The sequence below is a fragment of the Eumetopias jubatus genome, unplaced genomic scaffold, assembly GCF_037043125.1.
Source record: "Eumetopias jubatus isolate StellerSeaLion01/CBP00866 unplaced genomic scaffold, mEumJub1_p1.0 scaffold_15, whole genome shotgun sequence".
Lineage (NCBI taxonomy): Eukaryota > Metazoa > Chordata > Mammalia > Carnivora > Otariidae > Eumetopias > Eumetopias jubatus.
The window spans coordinates 88,701,438-88,726,052 of record NW_028274821.1 but is presented as its reverse complement, the minus strand read 5'-3'; the positions used below and the strand labels follow the sequence as shown (position 1 = coordinate 88,726,052).

Below are 24,615 nucleotides of genomic sequence, written 5' to 3'. Positions count from 1 at the left end.
GAACCCCTTGCCCGCCACCCCCGCCGCCCCCGCACCGGAAGGTCCCAGCTGCCCCTACCATGCACAGAAAAGCAGAATGGATCACGAGAGGGACCAAAAATAATGTCTTCCAGAGCCTGCTTCGTCTTTTAGGATGCAATAAAAGATATCACTGGCCATAAAGTACCCCATGTGGACGGCACCTCTCATCATGGTGGCCCTCGGAGCCAGGCTGGGGACAGGCAGCTTCCCAGATGTGGAAGGGCCATAGACTCAAGGCAGTGAGAGCATCTGGGTTGTTTAGCGACCTTGAGATTCCACGACTCCTTGGCTCTGGCCTTGCTGCCACCGGCGAGCCGCTGCCACCGGCGAGCCCCCGCCCCCAGGGAGGCCATGGCCTCCTCCGGGTAGCAGCCCCTGGGTGAGGGGCACCCTGCCGCATGCCCCCTGCCCCCCGTGCCCTGGCCTAGCCCCTGGAGCACCCTGACTGTTCAGCATGGGAGCTGGCCAGATAACTTTCCCCCCTCTGTCTAAACAGGAAGCCCCCCCGCCCCCGGTGCTCTCCTACTCACCACCCCACAAAAGCCACTTAACCCTTGGCCCATTCCAGAACCTTATGGCTGCTCACCACTCACCGGCTGCTTGCGGCCACCCTGCCCCCTCAGAGCCTGGACTTGATCATTTGGGCCAGGCTGGAGCCCAGACGAAGGGGTGTGAGTGTGTGGGTGTGGGTTTGAATCCTGAGTGTGTGCAGGTGCGTGTCAGTGTGTGTTGATGAAGGTGTGTGTGTGTGTGTGTGTGTGCAAGTGACTGGGTTTGTGTGTGAATGTGAGTGGGGTTGTGGGGGGAGGGTTTGTGTGTGTGTGTGAGTAGGGTTGTGTGTGTGCATGTGTGTGAGTGAGAGGGATTTGTGTGGGTTGGTGTTGCATGTGTGTGAGAGGGTTTGTGTGTGAGTGTGAGTAGGTTTGTGTGTATGCGTGGGTGTGTAAATGGGGTTGTGTGTGTGCATGTGTGTGTGAGTGAATGGGGTTGTGTGTGTGAGTGGGGTTGTATGTGAGTGTGTGTGAGTGTGTGGGGGTGTATCTGCCTGTGTGTCTGGGAAAACCAGTCCACCATGTGGTCCCCAAATGCCAGCCCATGACAAGGTCTTCACTGACCTACCACAAAATGAGAAAAATAGGGGCAATTTGGGACTTTTTTAAGCTAGGTGAAGTCAGTTGTGAGGCCCAGTCTTGGCTTCGGGATGCTGCAGGTTTCTCTCTCGGATAAACAAATGGAAGCAGCAGGATCGCAGTTGCCCTGAGGAAATGGCTTTTCTGGGCAACTCTTACAACCAGCCCCTCTGTGCCCGTCCCTCTCAGCCCCTGGAAACCTCACTGGGGCCTGAAATCTGAACATTTGGGCAGCTGGCAGCAACTCGAGGCCTGACACATAGTCAGCACTCAGACAAGGATCGTGGAGGGAGGGAGGGAGGGAGGCAGGGAGTAAGCATGGGAGCTGGGCTGGGCTGGGGAAGGGGGCTGTCCTGTCGATGTTCCTGAGTCAGGGACCCTCCGCTGTTCTCCTGGGTCCAGGAGGCTACAGACAGGCCTGCGGAGAGGGGAGGGAGGCCATTCTAGATGTTTCTGGGCAGGAGGGGTAGAGGATCCCTCACTCACTTCACACCTTCCCAAACGCAAGCTGGGCAGCCCCTGACCCCGTCTCCCACAGGCTTGTAACCCAGGCCGAGCCTCTAAGGAGACCCCTCGGCTGGCTGCCTCATGGCCCCCTGAGTGCAGTCCACACCTGCCTGGAAGACCACCGAGCATTCCAGGGGCTCCAGGGAGTGGCAGAGAACAGGGGCTTCAGGACGGGACAGACCTGGGCTGGAACCCTACATCCGCAGGAAGACGGGACCTTGGCCAGTGGCACGTTTCCCTCTGCAGAGAATGAGGATGATGAAAAGGACCCACTTGCTCGGTGGGATGACAATGAGGCCGAGGCAGGTGGAGCCCCGGGGAGCACACCGTGGGCGCCCGGCGAACGTGCTGGCGAGGGGCACCGGCCACCCTCCCTGCGTCCCCGGCACGACCCCTGTCCCCTCCCACAGCCTCCAAGCCCAGGGCAGCCCCTGGCCAGCTTCCAACCCTGACATGCCATTTGGAGGATGGGCTCAGGGGGCCCACCGGCTCCCCCTTAAATCACTCCCAAGATTCACATCCACCTAGGGTCAGCCACTGTCCTTTGGGTCTTGGACACCATGGAAGCCCCTCAAATTTTGCCTCATCCCATCTGACCTCACATTTCTGCCTAGGACAAGCCACCAGGCCCTCTCCTTGTCTTCACCCATTCAGAAACCCTGAACACGGCACAGGGTCTCTCCAACAGCCCTGCTCTGTGCAGCCCTCAAGGCCTATCCCCTCCTGCCTCTCTGCCCCCTTTAGTTCCCCCAAACAACTCCCACCCCTCCCTTCCCAGCTGGGAGATCTTGGGCGGGTTGCTTTGCTTCTCTGGGCTTCCAAAAAATAGGGATGGCAAATCACTAGCCCTGCCTGGTTCACAGGGCTGCTGTGAGCATCTCAATGAGCTATAATGGAGCCCCTTTATTGAGCACCCACTGTGTGCTGTCTCCCACACCCACTCAGGGCTCACCACACCCATAGGGACATCCCTGTCCATGGTGCCCATTTCATAGATGGCAACACGGAGCCTCAGGATGCTTTCTGGGCCTCAAGTGTGGTGTGCAGACAGGCATTATCACTACTGCACCCAAGCTATTTTTCCAGAGTCTTCTGGGAGGGAACAGTGACAGCGCCAGCCTTGTTGAGCTTCTGCCTATGGGGAAGGGCCCTTGTGGGGTGCTAGCTGGTCCAAGCTTCCTGTGCCACACCCCCAAGCTCCACGCAGATGATCTGCTAGCGGAGCAAGACCACCCTGGAGCTGAGAACAATGAACTAAAGCGAGGGCCCGGCCTGCTGACAAAAAGCCAGAGAGGCACCCCTCCCACCAGCCACCCTAGGGGATCCAGCAGTTCTCTCCAGCTCAATTCCCCTGGGCTCTCAGCTTCTAGGCCTGGCTCCTCAGCCTCTCACTCACCCTCCTCTCTTCCTGCTCAGGGCGCGTACCGAGGGCTGCCCTCACCAGGCCCTGCCAGGACCGAGACCCCGGAGACTCCATGTTCCTGGGGCATCTTCTCAGCCTGGATCAAATCATGATGAAAGACAGGAGGGGCCTCTCAAACATCTGGGCCCTGCCTCCCATTGTTCAGGTGGGAACTGAGCCCAGAGAAGGGATGTGACATGCTCAAGGTCACGCACGGAGGGGGCAGCAAAAGCAAGGGCTCCTCGCCCATGGCAGATGGCTTTGCCCCCACCCCCGGCCCCCCGGAAATGGGGGCAGGGAAGCAAGGGAAGAGAGAAGAAAAGCGGGCTCCATCTGAAAAAGACCCGGCTCTGAAGGAACCCTTCTTGTCTTTTTCCCCCGCCAGCCCAGCTCCTGTCCCGGCCACCCGCTTGCAGGGCTCCTGCCACCACCACCCCAGGGGTTGCACAGCCACCTGTCACAGCGAGCTGGGGGAGGGAGGTGGCTGAACACCGAAGTCAGCTGCAGAGAACGGTGCGACAGTTCCTCCGAAAATTAAACCTAGAATCGCCCCGAGACCCAGCAGTTCCACTTCTGGGCATAAACCCCAAAGAACAGAAAGCAGGGATTTGAAGAGATATCTGCACACCCATGCTCCCAGCGGCATTGGTCACAGCAGCCTAAAGATGGAAACCCCCAAGTGTCCAGCAGCAGATGAATGGATACGCACACGCACTGGAATATTACTCAGCCTTCAAAAGGCAGGAGATCCTCACACCTGCTTCCACAGGGAGGAACCTGGAAGACGTCATGCCAAGTGACACAAGCCAGACACCAAAGAACGAATGTTGTAAGCTTTCCCTTCCATGAGGTCCCTAGAGTCGTCGGAGTCACAGAGACGGAGAGGAGAGGGGTGGGTGCCGCGTGCAGGGAGGGGGATGCAGAGTCGGTGTTTCATGGGTGCAGAGTTTTATTCTGGGGAGATGAGAAAGTTCTGGAGACGGATGGTAATGGCGGCGGCACAACAGTGTGAGTGTGCTTCATGCCCCTGAACTGTGCGCTTAAAAATGGTGCAAGTGGTGGGCGCCTGGATGGCTCAATCGTTAAGCGTCTGCCTTTGGCTCAGGTCGTGATCCCAGGGCCCTGGGATCGAGTCCCACATCGGGCTCCCCGCTCCGCGGGGAGTCTGCTTCTCCTTCTGCCCCTTTCCCCTGCTCGTGCTCTCTCTCTCCCTCTCTCAAAAATAAGCAAAAAACCTTTAAAACAAAAAAAAAATTAAAAAAAAAAGGTGCAAGTGGTAAACTTTCTGTTGGGTATATTTCACAATAAACGTTTTAGAACTTGAAGGCAAGTTCTGCCGGTCTCTAGAACTCGATGGTCCCTTTAGATCCTCCACTCAGACACTCGACCCTTCCCACCCAACACTGGCAAGGGGAAGGGGCGGGTCCCCACCCCAAAGCAGACTCACCCTTGGCTTCCCGGCCCCCCATTAGCAGATGTGGCTGAGCGGGCAGCTCCGTGAAGGGAGCCCAAACCTCCCCCCCACCCCCAGGGACTCCAGCCACCCTGGCTCAGCCTGTGCCCCCAGCTTCCGAGCACCCAGCTGCCCTGACTCTCTGGGAAGTAGTGGACCACTTGGTCCTGAGGTCCCCGAAACAGGTACCAGCCCTGCAAAGGCGGGGGGTGCCCCCCGGGGGCTGGGGGGCCTCTCCTGCCTGGCTCCAGGGGCTTTGTTTATTTTCCCAGTGTGTCCGCATCCCTGTTTCTGCCCTGCCCACAGGAGGGAACGCTTTAAAGAAAATCTCAGTTATTAATGTGGTTTCTTTTGTTGTAAGTCATTGCAAAGGCAGCAAACGAGGGTTTATTTTCCTAACGTGCTTGGCATAGCTCAGCGCCCGGTGCAGACTTCAGCCTTGATTTGAGAGGAACGCGAGACCCTGGTTTGCTCTGAGTCACCAGCGAAGCCACAGCCTTCCTGGCCAGTTCCGGGGGCGCCTGCTCTGGGAAAATCATTGGCAAGAATAGGCTACATCTACTGGTGGCTTTGTGAAAACAAAAGAGAAAACATATTTTAAAAAACGTGAGCCTTGTTACCTTAGCAGATTTGAAAATGTATCGGTTTTCTAACCCATGAGTTTCCCCATTAGCCCTTCCTTTTTTTTTTTTTTTTAAGATTTTATTTTTTATTTGACAGAGAGAGACACAGCGAGAGAGGGAACACAAGCAGGGGGAGTGGGAGAGGGAGAAGCAGGCTTCCCGCGGAGCAGGGAGCCCGATGCGGGGCTCGATCCCAGGACCCCGGGATCATGACCCGAGCCGAAGGCAGACGCCCAACGACTGAGCCACCCAGGCGCCCCTAGCCCTGCATTTTTAACAGCCCGCCCCCACCCTCCCCCCCCCCCCCGCCATCTCTCTTTGGTGTCAGTTGCTTTCTTTGGGCCCAGAAACAGCTCCAGAAGCTACGCGAAAACCCACTTCTGAGCATGTCCCAATCTCCGGCGAGGCACCAGTGTTCCCAGCAGGCCCAGGACAAGGGGGCGGAAGTCCCAGCCCAGGGCCCATGCCTGCTGGCCTGGGGTCCAGAATCCCAGCACCCCGAGGCTTAGTTGCCCACTTAGGAAAGGGGTCCAGTGATGCAGGCTGGGCTCACCGAGTTGCCGGGAGGAAAGGTTCCTCCTCCCCCACTTTGGAGACCTCGAGGCTTGGGAATCCACGGTGAGTGTTAGTGGGAGGGGGCACCTGCCTGAGAGGGAAGGCTGCGGAAGGAGAGCAGGGCAGCTGGCCTCTGCCCTCCCTCTGCAGGCCCAGAGCCAGACAGCGGGCCAAGGGGTTCCCACAGGCCAGGGGCTGCACCCCTGGGCACAGCACCCCCACCTCCACTGCCCCGCCTGCCTCTCGGGGGCGGGGGCACTCTGCCTGGCAGCGGGCACCCCTGGAATGCACCCAGTTGGCCTTGGGGAGATGCCTGACTCTATATAAAACATTTGGATTTCATGGACTAATGATTTGCTTTCAATCTAAGGAATGAGTATAGGGTTACCTCCTTTTAATTTTGCCAAGTAAGGACATTAAAATAAAACAATCTCCAGTTATTATCCCTAGTTCGTAAAAGAAAGGGCGTTCGAACACCCAAAGTGAGGAGGGAAGACATAATTAGTGCTAAACACAGAGAATCCTTTGCACTGAAAGGTGTAGCTTCCTGCAGAACTCTCCATATTGTCCTGTTTGCTTCAATTTCCAGAGGCCTGGAGAAAACCTCCCCATGGGCCAGAAGCACTGAGCTGGACCGCCCTTCCCCAGACAGCGCTGGGCGGGGGTTCCAAGGTAGGAGGCAGCTGTGAGCCCCTCACTGAGCCTGCAGCCCTTCGTCGCGCACAGATGAGGGGAAGGAGACTGCCCACCTCCAGGGGCAGACGGATGCCGCTCTTGCCCCATCCCACCTGCCTCCACAGCCGGGGCCTTCTCTGTCCCCGGTGCTTGCGTGCCCCTGGGATGCGGAAGCCCCACCTGGGGAAAGGCCCCGCAGGCCTCCAGGGCTCTCATTGAGGGTGGTGGGGCCCCAGGGGCCTGCCGGGGACACCCACTACCCACCAAGCTGCCAGGAGCGCTGCCAGCGACCCCCCGTCCAGGCACTTATGTCCCCAGTTGGCACGAGCTATTCTGGAACTCCCCAGAAAAACCCTGAAATTGGAAACCTTCTACACTGTCCCAAGAGAAGCAATGCCTTCCACTGTCTTTCTGCAAGGCTGGGCGCCAGGGTGGAGACAGGCACCGAGCCCCTGGCCAGGGCTTGAGTACAGAAAGCCTGTGCCTCCTCCCCCCTCCCCCATCACTCCTGCACCCCCTCTTCTCTCCTTTCCTTCCTTTTCTCCCTTCATTCTTGGCTTCACCTTCAGTTTGCTCCTCCTTCTCTCCCCACTCCCAAGGGGGTCCCCCGCTCATCAGGGTAAAACCAGAGCCCTCTCCTCGCCCCTTAGGGGAAGCTGGCTCTGAGGCAACTGCTCCTCCCAGGAGACCTGAGGTCCTGCAACAAACTCAGGCGGACAGAGCCCCTCTCCTCTTGCACCAGAAGGCACCCCACTTTACCCCTGGTCCAAACAAGACACCTTCCTTCCACTTGTCCCTCAGGAAAACCCCAACTCCCAGGGGTGGGTCTGCCTGTGTCATGCTCACCCTGGAGGGTGCAGAGAGATGTCAGTCCGCTGTGGCTGGTGGGCAGTGGCCCCTGGGAGGGAGCCAGTAACCAGCTGGGTACTCTCCGAGGCGCAGCTGTGTGTCAGGCATGCCTCACGGATGCACGTGCTCCTGGACAAGGTTTCAGACCAGGCTGAAGTCACCTCGGTTTTCCCTGCACCTCCTCTCATCTGAAAAGCAGGGCATGCAGCCAGCTGGGGCTCTCGCCGGAGACCTGGAGGCTGGTGCAGGAAGTGGGGGTCCCCAGGAGCCGGCGGGAAGGCTGCTGGCGTCAACTGGGTGACCCTTTAGGGGCCCAGAGCCTCCAGCAGGCCAGGCTGTTCCCCAGAGCTAGGGGACGGGGCTGTGGTCTCAGCCATCCTACCTCCTCCACAGGGTGTGGGCGAGCTGTGGGGACTCAGGTCCTTCCTCTGCCCCCAGGAAACCGTCCAGGGCCAGGGACCTCAGTTTTATCTTCATCTTCTCTTGCTCTATCTAGCTCCCCCTCCCCTCCCCCTTCTCACCAAGGGCTCAGGCCCTTGTGATCCAGTGTGACTTTCTGGGGGAAAAAAAAAAAAAGCCACTTGGGTGGGTTGTTTGTTTTTAAAGCCCTTTCCTGATGACCTTTAACCTCGGCAGAGGAGAGAGGCCTAGCTGGCTCCTTCGGCTTGGGCCATTCCACGGAGGAAGCTGCTAGTGGGGCAAACTGGAGGTGGGGGGGCCGGCATCCCTGTCCTAGCCCAGGAGCCCATCCGAAGACCTAGCAGCAGCTCGGGGGGGATCGGAGGCAGGGGGGCAGAGTTCGGAACCCAGTTGTGTGACGCGGTGACTCGGATGCTCTGCCCCTCGCAAGCCTCGGTTTCCCTAACTGTGCCATGGCCATAATCACACCCACTTCCCAGGGGATTCGATTCTGCAGCGCGGCCGCGAGGGCTGCCCCCGGGGCCCGGCACAAAGGCGGCCCACTTCCCCGGCGTTCCCACGACTCGCGCCTGGCCAAAGGGCGGCCGGACCCCTCGCGGGGTCAACAGCCCCGGTGCCCGCAGCCCACCCGATCACAGCCAGCCAGCCTCCAGCCACCCACCGGCGCGGCGGGGCCAGCCCCGCAGCCTCACCCCCAGCGGGTCCCGCGCGGCGCCCGGGGCACCGCCCCGACTCTCTCCGCCCCCCCCCACCCCACGGCCCACCGCCCCCGCCCGGACCCCGGACCCCGGACCCCGCGCTTCCGTTCCCACGCCCCCGGGCCCCGGCCCCGGCGCGGCCCTGCCCGGCGCCCGCACTCACCGTCCTGCGGCGCCGCCTCGCTGCCGCTGCTGCCCCCGGACGGCTCCCGCGCCGCGCCCTCCCGCGCCTCGGCCCTGGCCGCGGGGCGCGCCACCAGCCGCCCGGCTGCCGCCACCTCCTCCAGGTCCAGGAGGTGGCTCACCGTGAAGTTCTTGCGCGCCTGGGCGCAGTCGCCTGGCCCCAGCGCGGGCGGCGGCGGCGGCGGCCCCGGGCCCAGCGGCGGCTTGTCCAGGGCGAAGGCGGCGGCGGCCGCGCTGTCCATGCCCGCGAGGGCCCCGGGGGGTCGCCGGCGCGGGTGGCAGGCGCGGGTCGGAGCGAGCGCGCCCCGGCCGCCCCGCGCTCGGCCCCGCTGCCCGCCGCCTCCTCGCCCCCCGGCCGCCGCGGCCCGCCCGGCGCTGACGTCGGGGAAGCAAACTCTCTCCCTCCCTTCGGCCGCCTCGCTCGCTCCAAGTTGCTAAAACGCGAGCTCCTCGGGCCACACGCCCCTTCTTGAAGCAGACCTCGCCCCTGCCTCTCCTCCTCCCTCCGCCGCGCCTCGCCCGCCCCCACCCTGCGGCTGCGGGGAGGGAGGGGGTCCCGCGCCGAGTCCGGCCGGAGGCTGGGGGCGGGGAGAGGGGGGAAGGAGGGGTGTCCTCCCCTCACCCTCCCCACCCACATCGTAAGGAGTGGGAAAGTTCAGTGTTTGGGGGTTTGTTAAAACCCCCAACAAGGGTCCGCGGGAGGCGACAGTGGAGGGATCAGCAGCACCCCCCCACCCCACCAACCCCTTCCATTCACAAATTCCTCCTCAGGGGTGAAGGGGAGCGACTCTGACACAGTTGACAGCGAAGAGCCGAACTCCCAACTCCACCCTCATTCCCCCACGCACCCCAACGCCTTCTTAATCTGTCGGAAAGAAGCCGAGGTCCACCTTGGTCACTCCACCTGGCCTCCCGGCCGGAAAGCAGCTCATTCTCAAGCTTCTGGGGTGTAGGCATCCCCCGGCCCCCCAACACACACCCCTGGTAGCCCATCTCCGGGATGCTCCAGGCCCTCCCCAAGGAAAATCAAGCCGGTAGGAGAGAGTTTCCCTCCAGAATTCCTAGTTTAGACATAGAGAGGATGGACAGCCAGATGACAGCCAGACTGACAGGCGGGGGACAAGACAAGAGAGAGACAGGCTTGGGTCTCTGCTCTTGTTTTTGTTTTTCAAGGAAAGCGTGGAAAAGATGCCTCTGGTGATGGAGCTGAGGCTGAAAGCCGTCCGGGTGCCACAGGCCTTTCCCCGGGCAGCTGCTGGGGGACCGCGCCCTGTCCTCCTGCTGTCCCTGCACAGCCATCATGTCCAAAGTCACAGAAACAAGCCCACCAGGGGAAGGCCTTCAGGGTGTCCTTTCCGGGCTCCTGCACACAAAACCCGCCCAGTGTGCACCCCTGGGAGCCTGCAGCCCAGCAGGCTGCGTTCTGCGTGAGTCACTTTTTTCCCCCAGAGACAATGGACAAACCCCTAAAATGAGGCTGAGTGTCCCCCAAGTGGTGTTGACCGGGGCAGTCGACGGAGGTGCACACTTGGGTAGATTGAGGGTTCGGAGCCAATAGGGTTTTTCTTCTTTGGAAAGCTGCGCCCAAGGAGTGCCCGGTGAGAAAAGTGGGTGAAAGGGGAGCAGTGCACACAGTGTGTGTGGCTGAAGGATCTTCTGAGGGACCGAGCAGAGTGGGGCTGCTACTCGGCTCTGGGAACTCGCCCTGCTGGAGTGCCCACCGAGTCCAAGAGTGGGGGCTCATCCCAGGAAAAGGGCAGCTCAGTGTTCTGAACAGCCTTGGTGTTGGAGACCAGGTTCCAGGCCCAGCTCTGCTGTGTACCCCTGTGTGGCCTCCAGCGGGTCACCTTCCTTTTCTGAGCCCCAGCTTCTCCCCCTTAGGATGGGCCGAATGAAGTATCAGTCTCCCAGGCACTACGGGGCCGGGGCCTAGAATACAGGGCGGGTACTGTCAGTATGGGCCTGTGGAGCTGGGAAGGGCCCAAGGGGCCATATACATCCTGGTCCCTTGGATGGGGAAACTGAGGCAGCAACGGCAGAGGCTCTTTCTAGAGCTGGGAGAACCGTGGAAACTGTTCAGTCCAAGCCCTTCCATTGAACAGGTAGGGAAAGTGAGGCCCAGGGCCGAGAAGTACGGTGGTTGGGTCTCAGTCACAGTGACATCCTCCATCAGCTCAATCATTCATTCATTCATCCTACACGCACAGAGAGGTAATGTCCTGTATCTGTGTACAATGAGGCTGCTCTGGCCCCAGCCTTCTGGGTTCAAATCCAGACCTTGAACTTCGTAGCTGTGGACCTTAGAAGTCTCTTTAGACTGTTTCCTCTCGGTTATCTCATCTGTAAAATGGGCTGTTAGGAGAATTAAGTAAGTTGATATAGATATAGAGTGATCGATCAATCAATCGATCTATCTATCTATATATTGTGAAGCACCTTGCATGGGTAGCTCAGTTGGTTAAGCGGCTGCCTTCAGCTCAGGTCATGATCTCAGGGTCCTGGGATCAAGTCCCGCATCGGGCTCCCTGCTCAGCAGGAAACCTGCTTCTCCCTCTCCCACTCCCCCTGCTTGTGCTCTCTCTCTCTCTCTCTCTCTGACAAATAAACAAAATCTTAAAAAACAGAACAAAACAAAACAAAAACCACATTTATTCCAAGAAGCAGTGCAGGGCAGTGATAACGAAGTCAGACTCTGGAGCTGGGGGGACATGGGTTTGAATCTTTTCCCTGCCACTTACGAGCCGTGTGGCCTTGGAGAGGTCACTCACTAGTTCCCTCTGAGGCTGATCCATCATCTGTACCTAGGGATAATAAAGGGACCAACCCAAAAGAATTCTCACGAATGTGGCATTATTATTATTATTGTTACTGCTGTTGTTGATACCCTTGCCGGTCCTGGCGCTGGGGGCCGGGGTGGTACAGGGACGGCAGAGTGAGGCAGGAGGCATTGGCTACTATACCAAAGCTGAGCCCTTGAGCAAGAACTCCAGGCCCGTTGCAGCCTGGAAATGCACCCAGGGAAACTCCAGTTACCCCAAGAGGACAGAACTCATTACCCCAAAGGGCTACAACTAGAAAAGAAATAATTTCGATGGCGATTTAGATCGATGCTGTGATGTTAACCCAGAGGGGGGAATGAACAGTAAACAGGATCCCAGTTGGGAACCTCAGTTCCACAAGGCCTTACAGAACCAGGCCCTGCTCCAGGCAGCGGGAATGGAGAGAACAGAGGAGAGCAGAGACGATCCCTGCTCTCCGGAGAAGATTCCACGGAGAAGGAGCTGATCCTTAATCGGTGGCTCTGTTGGAGGTTGGCTCCTAGGTCTCTCCATGAGTCGAAGTGCATATTTACCCGAGTCTCAAAAGCTCATGTGCTAAAAATAAAAATAAAAAAAAGTTACTTTTCTTATCACAGAAGTAAGATGCTTAATGCGGAGATTTTAGAAGACATAAGCAAAAAAAATTTTTTTTAAAGATTTGATTTATTTATTCATGAGAGACAGACAGACAGAGAGAGAGGCAGAGGGAGAAGCAGGCTCCCAAGGAGCAGGGAGCCCGATGCGGGACCCGATCTCAGGACCCTGGGATCATGACCTGAGCCAAAGGCAGACGCTTAACCATCTGAGCCACCCAGGCGCCCAAGACATAAGCAAAATTAAGAGAATAAAAATCACGTATATCCCACTGTAAGAGCTCTCTGACACACAACAGATATTCAGTACATTTTTTTTTAGATTACTTATTTATTTATTTATCAGAGAGAGAGAGAGAGAGAGAGGGAGACAGAGGCAGGCAGAGGGAGAAGCAGGCTCCCCGCTCAGCAAGGAGCCTGATGTGGGACTCGATCCCAGGACCCCGGGATCACGACCTGAGCCGAAGGCAGATGCTTAACCGACTGAGCCACCCAGGCGTCCCTTCTATTCAGTACCTTTTTTTTTTTAAGTCGGTTTAATGAAAGAGATTGAAGATAATCACTATATTTATTCACTATTGAAGGCCAAGGAAAAGGAGTGAGCTAAAAATAATTTTAGAGTATATCTTTCTAGCTTACATCTGTATCCTAGACAGACAAAGATCATCGCGCATGTTATAAAAGTCAAGCTACAATGTAACAACTTTTTATAACTTGCTTACTGTATCTCATCCACCACTATTTTTAATGAAAGCCCAGTGATACATCATTCCCTACTGCTATACCTCCATACTTCTTTTCTTGATAATAAAGACCTAGGATATCTGGATGTGGTGAGCTGATACTAGCCTTCCAAAGATGTCCAAGTCATAATCCCCAGAATTTGTGGATTTGGTAGCAGATGGAATTAAGGTATCAGATGGAATTAAGCTTGCCTATCAGGTGACCTTAAGATAAGGAGATCCTTTTAGATTACGGTGTAAACCCATGGGTCCTTTAAAGTGGAAGAGGGAGGTAGGAGAGCCTGGATGTGAGAAAAACTCAGCAGGCCAGCACTGGCTTTGAAGAAAGAGGAGAGCAGCCACAAACTCACATGGGCAGCTTCTAGAAGCTGGAAAAGGCAAGGAAAGAGAGTCTTCCCCAGAGCCTGCAGAAGGAAATGCAGCCCTGCCCAGCCCGGCCTTGATTTCAGCCCAGGACTATCTGATCTCTAGAATGGAAAGTTAAAATACATTTATATCATTTTATTTTTTTTTAATATTTTATTTATTTATTCATGAGAGACAGGGGGAGAGAGAGAGAGAGGGAGAGAGAGAGAGAGAGAAGCAGAGGGAGAAGCAGGCTCCCAAGGAGCAGGGAGCCCGATGCGGGACTCGATCCCAGGACCCTGGGATCATGACCTGAGCTGAAGGCAGACGCTTAACCATCTGAGCCACCCAGGCGCCCTTTTTATATCGTTTTAAAAGACAAGGCTTGTGATCATTTGTTACAGCAGCAAGGAGAAAATTCACACAGTGGGTCAAAGATTCTGCAAAAGATTTAAGACTTTTGATCATATTGCCATATAGCCTCCAGAAAGGTTGCATCAGTGTCTACTCTTGGGTCTCTGCGTCCCGGTTAGCACGAGCTATTTTATTTGTTTGTTTATGGCAATGTCTTTCCGGTTTTATTTAACACAAATAAAACATGCACATGAGCTACCTATTCGTGTTCTTCCCCGTGCAGCCTGGTGTTGTGGCTGGTGACCGACAGTCAGCTAGCGGGCTGCTCTTTCCAGAACAGCTTTGCAGTTCTTGGGCAAAACCTTTTGAGGACCCCCATACAGTAAGCTCTGTTGCACACCAGCATCATTGTTACTTTCAGTTCCTCGATGTTGTGGACCAGAAACTTCTGGAAGCCACTGGATGGCAGGCACTCGGTTTTCTTGTTGCTCTTATAACCACCGTTGGGCCTCAAGAACTGGCCCCCGAACCTTCTCTGAATCCTATGGCCAATGCCGGTTACATTTCATTTTGACCTATCAGTGTCACTGGTACCAGATGAACTTCTTGGTTCTCTTTGTGATGATCTCGGACTTCACCAGGGGTCCGAGGGCAGCATGATGCCGGCCGGGGTGGCGATGGCTGCCCCCTCTGTAGGCAGGGCTGAGCCAGAGTGGTAATCATAATTTATTTTATTTTATTTTTTAAAGATTTTATTTATTTATTCATGAGAGAGAGAGAGAGAGAGAGGCAGAGGGAGAAGCGGCTCCCAAGGAGCAGGGAGCCCGATGCGGGACTCGATCCCAGGACTCTGGGATCATGACCTGAGCTGAAGGCAGATGCTTAACCGTCTGAGCCACCCAGGCGCCCCATAATTTATTTTAAATTTTGAAAGGCATTTCCTCTTTACATTGAATTGCATACATTGAATTATTAATGAATATTTTGGTATTGAATGACCTTTTGCATCTCTCATTTGTAAGATGTCTGTTTATGGTCACTACTCATTTTTCTTACTGCAATGCTTCTCTATTTCTTCCGGAGTCATATCGATGTCATTCTTTGGTCACGACAACCTTGACAAGACCCTGGCCGTCAAACACTCAAGGACCAGGCCCATTTCACAGATGGGGTAAGCAGAGACCAAGGATGACACGGAATCCTGAGGCTCTTCTGGGCCACATACCCAGGAGCCTCTTCCGAAGGAGACGGTTTCACAGGGATGGTGCACAGGCTAAACTGTGTTCACTCTTGTGCATCTGGGGAATCGTAAACATCGCAGGCTGATGTGACTCAGACGTGACCAGGCATGACCGTGACAGATCGCAGGGTTCTGTAAATATTGTGTCAGGCTGTGATCACAGCGGGGCTCCCCGTGCATCCCGGACCCCGGTCCACCCTATGGGAAGTAGAGCCGAGCCCAATGGGGCAGGACATTTGGCTCTCCCCCTCAGCTCACTGCCCAGACTTTTCCCAAGCCTCAGTTTCCTCCCTGGGGATCTCCCTACTGGGATATCCTGCTGAAGTGACCGGTTCTCAGCTCTTGGCAAGGGTTGAAATATTATGCCCCTTTGAAGAATGTTTCTGCCTCACCTGCAAAATCCAAAGATAGAGATGGGCTCCGTAAGAGAGGGGCCCACGTTTCACGAGCGTTACTGTGAGCCAGGCGATGTATCGACCATACTGTCTTGCAGCATCCTCACAACTACATGCCAGGAGGGGAAACTGAGGCTCAGAAAGCATACGCTCTGTGTCCTGCTAAGTTTGTGAGGCTCCTAACCATCATGCCAAGTTGTTCCATGAGAATGAGGACTAGGAAGTTCTGTATTTCTCTTGAAGAATTATGGTCTCTTCCTAAAAAACAAAACAAAACAACAACAACAAAAAAACCCGAAATAATGAGACCTGGCCGATCATTGCATTTCCCTTTTTGCCTTGCCAACCAGGAGCCCCAGAGCTAATGTGAAGACAATCACAGTAACTTTATCTGTCCCGATGGCAAGTCAGTGTATTAGCTTCTCTTTTCTTCTCCTTCCATGTGGCAATTTTTTTTTTTTTTTTTTTTTAAGGTTAGCCAAATGCAGTCATGAGAAGAGGGGAAACAGTAGGGCAAGGAGCTCCAGCTGGAACTGACTGAAATTCAGATAACCCGCTACCTCCGGACCAGCCTCCACGTGGCCTTTTTGTTTTTCCATTTAGGTTTTAGATTTTTGGGGATGCAGTGGCCTCGTGTTGGATACTTTCCAGCCGGGGGAGTGGGTCCCTTCACCTCTCTGGACTTCGGTTCCCCGGCCTGTCAGCCGGAGGTCACAACAGGGCCTACCTCACAGATGGAGTGGGCCTGGCACGTGGGAAATAGTGGGCAAGCCTCACACGTGCGGGTGTGAAGAAAAGGCTTTGAATGGTGGGACTCTGACGAGGTGTTGTCCAGTTGCGGAGCCCGAGCGGCCCGGACTAGACTTGGCTAGGCTGGCCGTTCTGTTACGACAGACACTTCTTCCAAGCCGTGGGCTCTGGGCTGCTGGGACCCATGTGACAACCAGGAGGACCCCTGTTGGGGAACAACCTCTTGTTACAGGTAGAGAAACTGAGGCTCAAAGGGAAAAGGACCAATCCCAAACCGGGGGCCCACCTCATGCTGTGGCTGGCTTCTTGAAGGCTGCCCCTAGCACTCCAGCCTTGCCTTCTCTGAGAGTAGGGGAAGGACGCCCGGGGCCAGGGGCACAGGCTGAGGCCCAGGGAGCCCTGAGCCTCCTTCACAAAGGCCTCTGGAGCCCTCAGGCCCTGCCCTGGCTCCCTCCGGGGCCCTGCACCATCTTGCTGTGATTACTTTGCGGTGAGTGGGGTGGGGCGTGTGGGGCTCCTCATTGCACACAGCATGGGGGGGGGCATGTGCCACGAAGGGGGGGCAGCAGCCGAGGACAAGGCTGGGATGCAAGGGGGGACGAGGCTTTCAGTTCACCATCTTAATTGGGGATATAATGGTTATTATTATTTATAACTTGTTCTTGAACCCACGCCAGGAGAGTGTGTTCACAGCCTGCACAATCCAGGCAGGCGTTAAATAATTAAACCAAGGGCCTAATCGGCGGTGAAACTCCCCATGGGCTTCTACTTCCTTCGTTCGCTGATTGCTGATATTTTGGGGGTGAAATATGACCATTTTTACCATCAAAGAGATCAGAGTTCCAAAGGCAAGAAACGGAAAAAAGGGTGGGCGGGTCGCTCTGCCAGTTTTCTTTTCCTCTGACTTAGTGGTCTGGTAAAGTTTCTTTAGACATGCAAAGATTTACACACCTTTCTGCAGGGAGCCTTAAATTACTCCCCGATCCCTCACACATTTCCCCGAGCGCGGGAACAGTAAGTCATTGAAGAATGAACAGGCCTCCCCATAACGGCTCCGGCGGCCTTTGAGAAGGAGAATGTCTAATGACTTTTTTTGAAGTGGAGGTCAAGGTTTTTTAAATAAAACAATCTGTATTAATGCAATTTCCTTTTTAGCTGTAGCATTGGATTTTCCCCCCTCCTTTTTTTGGGGGGGGAGGGGAGGCAGGGGTGGGAAAGGGCATCATTTTTCTCCTGCCAGACAATATGTCCCTAATGATATACATTTATTTAAAACTCTGTATATCATCACCCTGTCAGGGCCTGCAAGAGGGACCCCGCGTCTCCCTCTGTGTTTGTTTCAGATTAGCCGGGCTGCTGATGGCCTGCAGGCCACTGGTCTCCTGCTCCCTCCCTTCATGGAGCCTTGACCGTTGCATTTTGTGCCCCTGCCCTACCACTCCACCCCCATCGAATCGCCCAGATCTTAGTACAGACCTTCGGCCTCGGGGCCTTTCCCTTCCCCAACACCCACCTGCCTCAAGGCCCCAACACCCACCTGCCTCTCGTGGCTCAGAGCTGCTCCCTCCGACTCCTGGAGGCCTTCCTGCCTCCACCAGGAGGAAATACGGAGTTCCAGTCCCAGCTCAGCCCTTCAACCCCACGACTGTGGGCCAGCAACTCAGTTTCCCCAAACCTTCACTTCTTTATCTGCCAAATGGGGCTAACAAGAGCGACCCGCTCTCCCTCCCTGGGGGGACCGTGAGGCTGTAACAAGGTTCTGCCGGGCCTCCCTAGCATCTGCCTGGTCCCCAGCTCGCAGGACATGTCACTTACAGCTGCAGCCCACGGTCATCACCACTGTCACTGCTTCCCCAGACCTAGAGCAGAGCCTGCGGGCAGGACTGGCCTCTTTCCGCCCCCCCCCCGCCCCCCCAGCTCACAAGCCAGATGCACCTGAATACAGGGCTCAGTACCTCTATGACAGGTTTTCCACTGAGTGCCGTCTGGTGCTGGGGCCGGGCTGGGGCACGGGGACAGAGTGGTGACCCAGATAGCCCAGAGAGAGAGGATAGAGAAGCAGCAAGATCTGGGGATCATGGGCTCATGTGGGCGGTGGGGTGGGGAGGGCTTCCCTGAGGAAGGGCCATTGAGTGGACTCCCGAGGCGGAGCAGGGTTCAGCATGAGAAAGAAGCTAGGATCTCCGATGTCCAGGTGGGGGACCCAGCCTGTGCAGAGGACCCACAGCCTCCCACCTGACCTGTTCTAAGGGGCCTGGGCCCTGCTACAACATCCTTTTTGGTCTCACTGTGACTCACTTTCCCCTCCCTGCCAAGCTCTTGAGCTTTAATTACACGATTGACTGCTCTGCACGCACCAAGGTCATGAGACACCCATTCCACAAATGTGTGCCTCGCTCCTTCCTGGGCCCACTCTTGGGCCTGGGCCTGAGACTACGCTGGGAACAGGCCAATTCCCACCCTCAGGGCTTGCAACCTGCAGAGCGAGAGGGAAGTGGCTGTTGGATATAAGTAAGACTTCAGGGTCCTGGGGCGGGGTGTGGTCAAGGGAGCCCCCCCCCCCCCCCCCCCCCCGCACCTGGGCTATGCGGGCTGCAGGGAAGGAGCTGGGTTTGTGGGGAGGAAGGGAATTACCCCAGAGTTTGCCTGCCCAGAGGGGGGACCGTGTTCTCCCCCCTCAGCCCTGGCTGGCAGGAGTTTCTGGGAGCCTTGTTTGGGCCTGAGGGCTCTGGGACCTGGGGGGGAGGGGGTAGGCTTGGAGACCGGGAACAGGATTGTTAATGAGCTAAAGTGGCTGAAAGAGGGGACTAGGCCCTTGTCGATGGCTTAGCCATGGGGTGCGGGCTGGGAAGCTCTCCACTCATCCCCACACCTCTAAGTACCCACTCTGGCCCAGCTCAGGGCAGGGGCCTGGGGCCTGGAGGGTCCTGCTCCACGGGGGCAACAGAGGGACCCCAATGCCTCTGTCCGCACCTCCCCTCTCTCGGCTGACTCATTGCCCAGGCATAGGACTCACGTTAACCGCTGCTGACTGCCCAGGCGAGGTCCTCTTGTCTCGGCCCCTGCCAGCACCCAGCACTGAGCTTCCTGCCTGCCTTCCACGCGGCTGCCTCCCCAGATTCCAGCCCAGTGCCAGGCACGGGCAAGCATGAAATAAATAGCCACCTAGTGAAGTAATAACAATCAGAGTGACCCGCATAGCCTGTCTAGACAGTATCCAGATAGGCCTGAGATCAAGCCCCCCAGCACACACTGCCATTCACGTGCTCTGTGACCTTAGGCCAGTCACTCCCCTCCCATCTGTAAATGGGGCATCTACGCCTCAGGGTGTGGGGACGATTCACCCCACGATGGGTGTTTCAAGCAGGCCAGGGGCTTCATAAACGCTGGCTACCTGAGGGACCCTTGGCTCGGTGTGTTGATTTCTGGAATCCTCCGGAATTACTCTCTTGACCCTTTACCTCTTATCACTGCTGACACCTCCACAGCCAAATCTCAAGGCACAGCCCGGCCCCACATCCCTTCTGCGCCGGCCCTCCCACCCCATCTCCGTCTCAGACTTCATCTCTGCTCTCTCCCCTCAGTCTGTGTCCCTGCCTGTGGTTTCTCTCCGCCTCTGCCAGGAATCCGATCCCAGAGGAACCAGTACTCCAGGGCTCGACTGTGTTCCTTTTACGCAATGACATGGGAAGGGGGAAGGAGAGAGAGAGGGAGAGAGAGAGAGAGGAGAAAAAAAATCAAAGCCCACATATTGGTTCCAGATGTGGTCTTCTCTCATAGCTTTCTCCAGCAATTTAATTAAATTCCCCCAGACAGCCAGGAGGGTTTCTTAATGATCAAATTTCCCGGCTCCCCTCCTCGAACGGGCCCACTCTGTCTCCCTGACGGATGGCTGACCAGATTCTTCCTGTGTCCGCTCTGCCAAGCGGGGCCAGTGGGGGTGGAGTGGAAGGCTTTCTGGGGAGCACAAAGGACCCTGTGCCCACCTCTGCCCTCCCTCCTTCCCCAAGGGATCTGAGCCCTCCCTTGGCAGAACGTGCCCGCGCCTGGCTACAGCGGACGGAGGGGGTCCAGTGGTCGCTTCCTTTGAGCTCTCTGCCTCTGGGCTGGCCTGCCAAGAACCGATGCCAACTGGGCACCAGCCGGCCTCAGATGGGAGAGTCTCTGCGATCAGGACTCTGGGCTCATGGACCAGCCAGAGATGGGCCAGGCTCCGACCTCCTGGGGACCCTCCCCACACCCATTTGGCCCAGAGAGGGCAAGGCCTGGCCAAGACCACACAGACCTGCTTGCCAAGGACAGGAGAGGCGGAGGCAGGCTGACCAGCATTGACAAGGTGAGGATGTGCCAGGGAGAGGCCTGGGCACTGTTTCTTGGGATGGTTACCCCATGTGAAGCTAAAGGTCACTCTCAGTAGGCCCCCTGATTTCTGGAGCAGGAAGGCATGGAGGCAAGCCCCCAAACCCACCATCCTCTCGTGTAGCTGGGGCAGGGAGGCTGAGCAAGGGAAGCCCTCCTGTCTCGGGGCAAGGGGCCTGAGGGGCTCTGTATGGACTGAACATTCGTGCCCTCCGAGTTCATATATTGAAGCCCTAACCTCCAAGGTGATGGTATTAGGAGGTGGGGCCATTGGAAGGTCATTAGGTTAGATGAGGTCACAAGGGTGGAGCCCCCAGAATGGGATCCGTGCCCCTCCAAGAAGAGGGCGAGCCATCCACATGCCTTCTCTGCACGCGCCCGCAAGGAAGAAGGGAGTGCGTAGCAAGACAGTGGCCGCCTACCAGCTAAGAGGGGAGGCCTCGGGATGAAACCTACCTTGCTGGCACCTTGATCTCGGGCTCCCCAGCCTCCAGAACTCTGAGGAATAAATGGCTGTTGTTTAAGCGCCCCCGCCACCTCCGTCCATGGTATTTTGTCATGGCGGCTCGGGCAGCTAAGACGGTCTCCAAGCACCTCCTCAGCCTGTCCGCGTGGCCGTCACCTCATCTGGAAGAGCAGGGCACCAGGACCGCCTGGCGGTGTTTGTATGGAGCGGGAACCTTGTCAGGGAGGAGGCTGCCCTTGGAGCAGGGGGCTCTGGCCAGCGGGGGCGGGGTTCCTGAGTGTCAGGGTCCCCAAAATGCTCCTCGGTGCGTCTTAGGAGAGCAGATGGAAAGAGGAGGGGACAGGAGAGTCTTCCCCGGCCCAGCCAAGGCCCTACCACCCACTCCTCCTCCTGGGCTCCTGGTCCCTCAGTGTCCCCCCCTGAGCCCACAGAGGGTTAGGCCTCTGCGAGCAGAGAATCGGGGCCTTGTCCTTCCACACAGGGCCAAGCAGGCTCAGGTCATGAGGGTCAGGGGTCAGGGTGGGGTCAGGGCGTGGGGGAGGGGGGAGGAGAGGAAGGGAGAGGGGGGCCGGCAGAGAAGTGCAGACAGGAGGAAGCCCTGGGGGCGCCGGCCCCCATGACTGCAGTCCCATTCCCTTCACAAATACGCCCAGCCCTCCATCTCCAAGCCTCGAGCCTCGGTGCCCCTGGGACGTGCCAGGGGCTGAAGTTGGAGGCTGCCCACCAAGTAGAGAAAGCAGTATTCCTTGTGGCGGACTGCCACGTTGTCCAAATATCTCACTTTATGGAAACTCAGCCAAATCAAAAGAGGAGAAATAAAACGGGGGCCTTTCACCCCACTTCCCCCTTAAGGGCCTTATAAGGGACAGACCTGGCTGCTGACAGGGGTCTGGGGAGGGTGAAGGTCCTGGGAATGGAGCAGGACCAGTGCCCCCAACCCCAGGGCCGCCCTCCTGCGTGTGAGCGTGTGTATGTGCGTGAGAGAGACAGAGAGGGTGTGAGCGTGTATGATGGTGTGTCTGAGGAAGTATGCGTTTGCGTGAGAGGGCGTGTGTGTGGGAATATGTTGGCGAGAGTGTGGCAGGGTGTGAGAATGTCTTATGTGACCAACACACATGTGTGAGCGTTCAAGATAACGTGTGAGAGTCTGTCGCCTGAGTATATGCGTGAGCGTGTGCGAGCGTGTGGGCAAGAGCGTGTGAGCGTGCGAGGGCCGGGGTTGGGCCGGTGGCAGGCGTCCTGAGCAGGGGCTCCGAGGAGAGGTTAAGAGCCAGGCTCTGGGTGTGAATCCCGACTGGGCCCCTCGGGAGGTCACTAGCCATCGGTTGGCCAGTTGTCTCTCTGAGCCTCAGACTATGATGTGGGAAATCCTGCTACTGCGTCCTTCCTGGGTGTTATGACTAGTCAATGAGATCACGAACAATGGGCTCCTAATCCAATTCACGGGACACGGGATGAACTTGACCAAAGGCTGTCGTTGTTCTCAATGTATCACTCACAGTCAGGCTAGGCCCTGTGGTACCCCAGAGGCCCGGGGAAGAAAATGAACGATGTGCTAACCCAGGCTGGGAGAGCCCGGAGGAAGGGGATTGGGGGGGGGGCCTCCAGGGCGGGTGACCTGGGTGCTGGGAGGATTTTGTGGACAGAGCAGGGCCTGGTCCTGGTGCTCACGGCCTTCCCTCCAACCCTAGGTATAGGAGGGGTGTGCGGGGCCTGATTCCCTGCCTGTGGCTGATTTAGTGTCTTGAATCTCAGGCAAGACACTCATTTGGTAAAAAGGTAGGAAATACACAGAAACACAAGGAAGATCCATGTGCCCCAGATCCCAGCACCCAGATATAGCTGCCACTAACACCTTAGTATGTGGCTGTCCTGCTTACGGGCCCACGCGCTCACGGGTACACATACACATACCACTTTTCCCTAAGTGGGAATCATACGGTACCCACTATCCTTGGACTCACTTTGTTGAACTGCTATAGGACAGAGTCTCGTGTGAGGTGTGACGGCTATTACCCCTGTTGGTGTTGGACAGCTGGAGGGGCTAAACTTCTCTCCTCACCACATGCCCAAGGGTGCCCCAGTCCCCTGTGCAGGTCCTTTGCCCATTTTTTTTGTTAGTGTTTTTGCCTTCTTCTTGTTGATTTTTAACAGTTCTTTATATATTAAGGTTTTACCCCTCTCTGTACATTGGACAGTCAGAGGGACTCCCCAACTCCCTGGGGCAGGGGCAGACCCAGCCAGATTCTGGGCTCTGGGTGCTTGGCTCCAGGACCCCCAGCCTGCCTAGGAATCCTGGAATTCGGCGGCAGGAAGTGGCTAGGCCGGTAGGGCAGTGAGAGGCAGTGGGAGGCAGTGGCAAGGAAAGAAGAGAGAACGTTCAGGACTTAAATCAGAGGCTCTGAGTGACAGAGCCTTAATGGGAGGCAGATGGAGGAAACAAGGTTGCCCTTGCTGACAGGAGGGAGGTCAGGGGTCAAGGAGTTTTCTAAAGACAGGAGCCTGGGCGACAGGCAGGCGGCAGGGCCTGGCTCCACAGTGTGGTGCCCAGGGGCTGTGACAGAGCAGGGGTCAGCTCCTTACTCCTGCTTGTGCAGACCCTCTCAGGCCCACACCTGGAGGAGCTGCCGGACATCCCACGCCTGAAGGCCAGATGTGGGGAAGAGCAGCCCCACCTCCAGACCTGGGTTGGAGTCTCCACCTAGCTGTGCAAGGTTGGGTAAGCCTCCAAACCTCTCTGAGCCTGTTTCCTTGTTTGAAAATAGTATAATACCATCATTTACTTAATGGGATTTATTGAGATTAACACAGTGCTTGGCGCGTCAGAAAGGCTCAGTAAATAAAAGCTAACTCCTTACCGTTCCTTTACTGGCCACAAGACAATTAGAATTTTCTTGTTGGCAGAGCCCACCAGCAACATCAAGGACCTCTTCATTGGCTCCAAGACTGTCAGAGCTGAAGGGCCTTCGGGTTACGGGTGAGGAAACTGAGACCCAAAGACCAGAAGGGCCATGCCGGGGGTCATCCCTCAGAGCAGTCTTAACTGTGTCCTCCAAAGAGACATGTTCAAGTCCTAGCCTCTGGTACTTTTGACTGTGATCTTATTTGGAAATAAGGGTTTTTTTTTTTTTTGGTTTTTTTGTTTTGTTTTGTTTGCAAATATAATCAAGTTAAAATGAATTCCTACCAGATTAGGGTATGTCCTAAATCCGGTGACTGGTGTCAGTTAGAAAGGACAAGGAGATTTGCCAGAGACACAGACACGGAGAAAGACCATGTGAACACAGAAGTGTGCAGAAATGGGAGTGGAGCTGCCACAAGCCAAGGAAAGCCTGGGGCCACCAGAAGCTGGCAGAGGCAAGAAAGGAACTTTCCCTGGAGTCTTTGGATGGAGCTGCGTCCCTGCCTGCCGACACTTTGATTTCAGACTTCCGGCTCCCAGAACTGGGAGAGAATACATTTCTGTTGTTCCCAGCCGCCCAGTCTGTGATGCTTTGTTATGACAGCCTTAGGAAAAGAGTGGAGCCAGGCAGAAGCAGGCCTCAGCCCAGGCGGTCCCCCAGGTCTGTCCTGGACCCCATTCTAAACAGGCCTCCTCCAGTTACTCACCACATGCCCAAGGGTGCCCCAGTCCCCTGACCTGTGCCACAGAGCAAGTGACCCTGAATCCAATGGGAAGGGCTGAGAAGCCTCTGGGCTGCCTGTTGGTTGCTATACCACTCAGGACCTTGGGGTCAAGAAGCAGGGTGTGGACCCTTAAAATAGGGGTAGACATTCCCAACCCCCCTCCCAGGGTAACACCTGGGGAGACTGAGGCACATTTGAGCAAGTGCCCCATTCAGATGCTCATTGTTGCCAGATGGGAGTTTGGGCCCAAGTACCCAATCATCTGATTTTACAAGATAAGATGGAAAGCTCCATATCAGTGTGAGCAGCATTTCCCAATGTCACTCAAGAAGACACTTCTCGGGGCATCTGGGTGGCTCAGTCAGTTAAGCATCTGCCCTCGGCTCAGGTCATGATCTCAGGGTCCTG

At 56.5% G+C, this 24,615-nt stretch overlaps 1 protein-coding gene across 1 annotated transcript in view; it reads right to left on the bottom strand.

Moving 5' to 3' along the window:
* Positions 1-8,758, bottom strand: part of PRRX2 (paired related homeobox 2) — a 45,888-nt gene extending 37,130 nt beyond the window's left edge. The window contains exon 1 of the mRNA XM_028090458.2: positions 8,497-8,758. Within this exon, the coding sequence (XP_027946259.1) occupies positions 8,497-8,758 (262 nt within the window). The remainder of the gene's footprint in view (positions 1-8,496) is intronic.
* Positions 8,759-24,615: the final 15,857 nt, after the last annotated feature.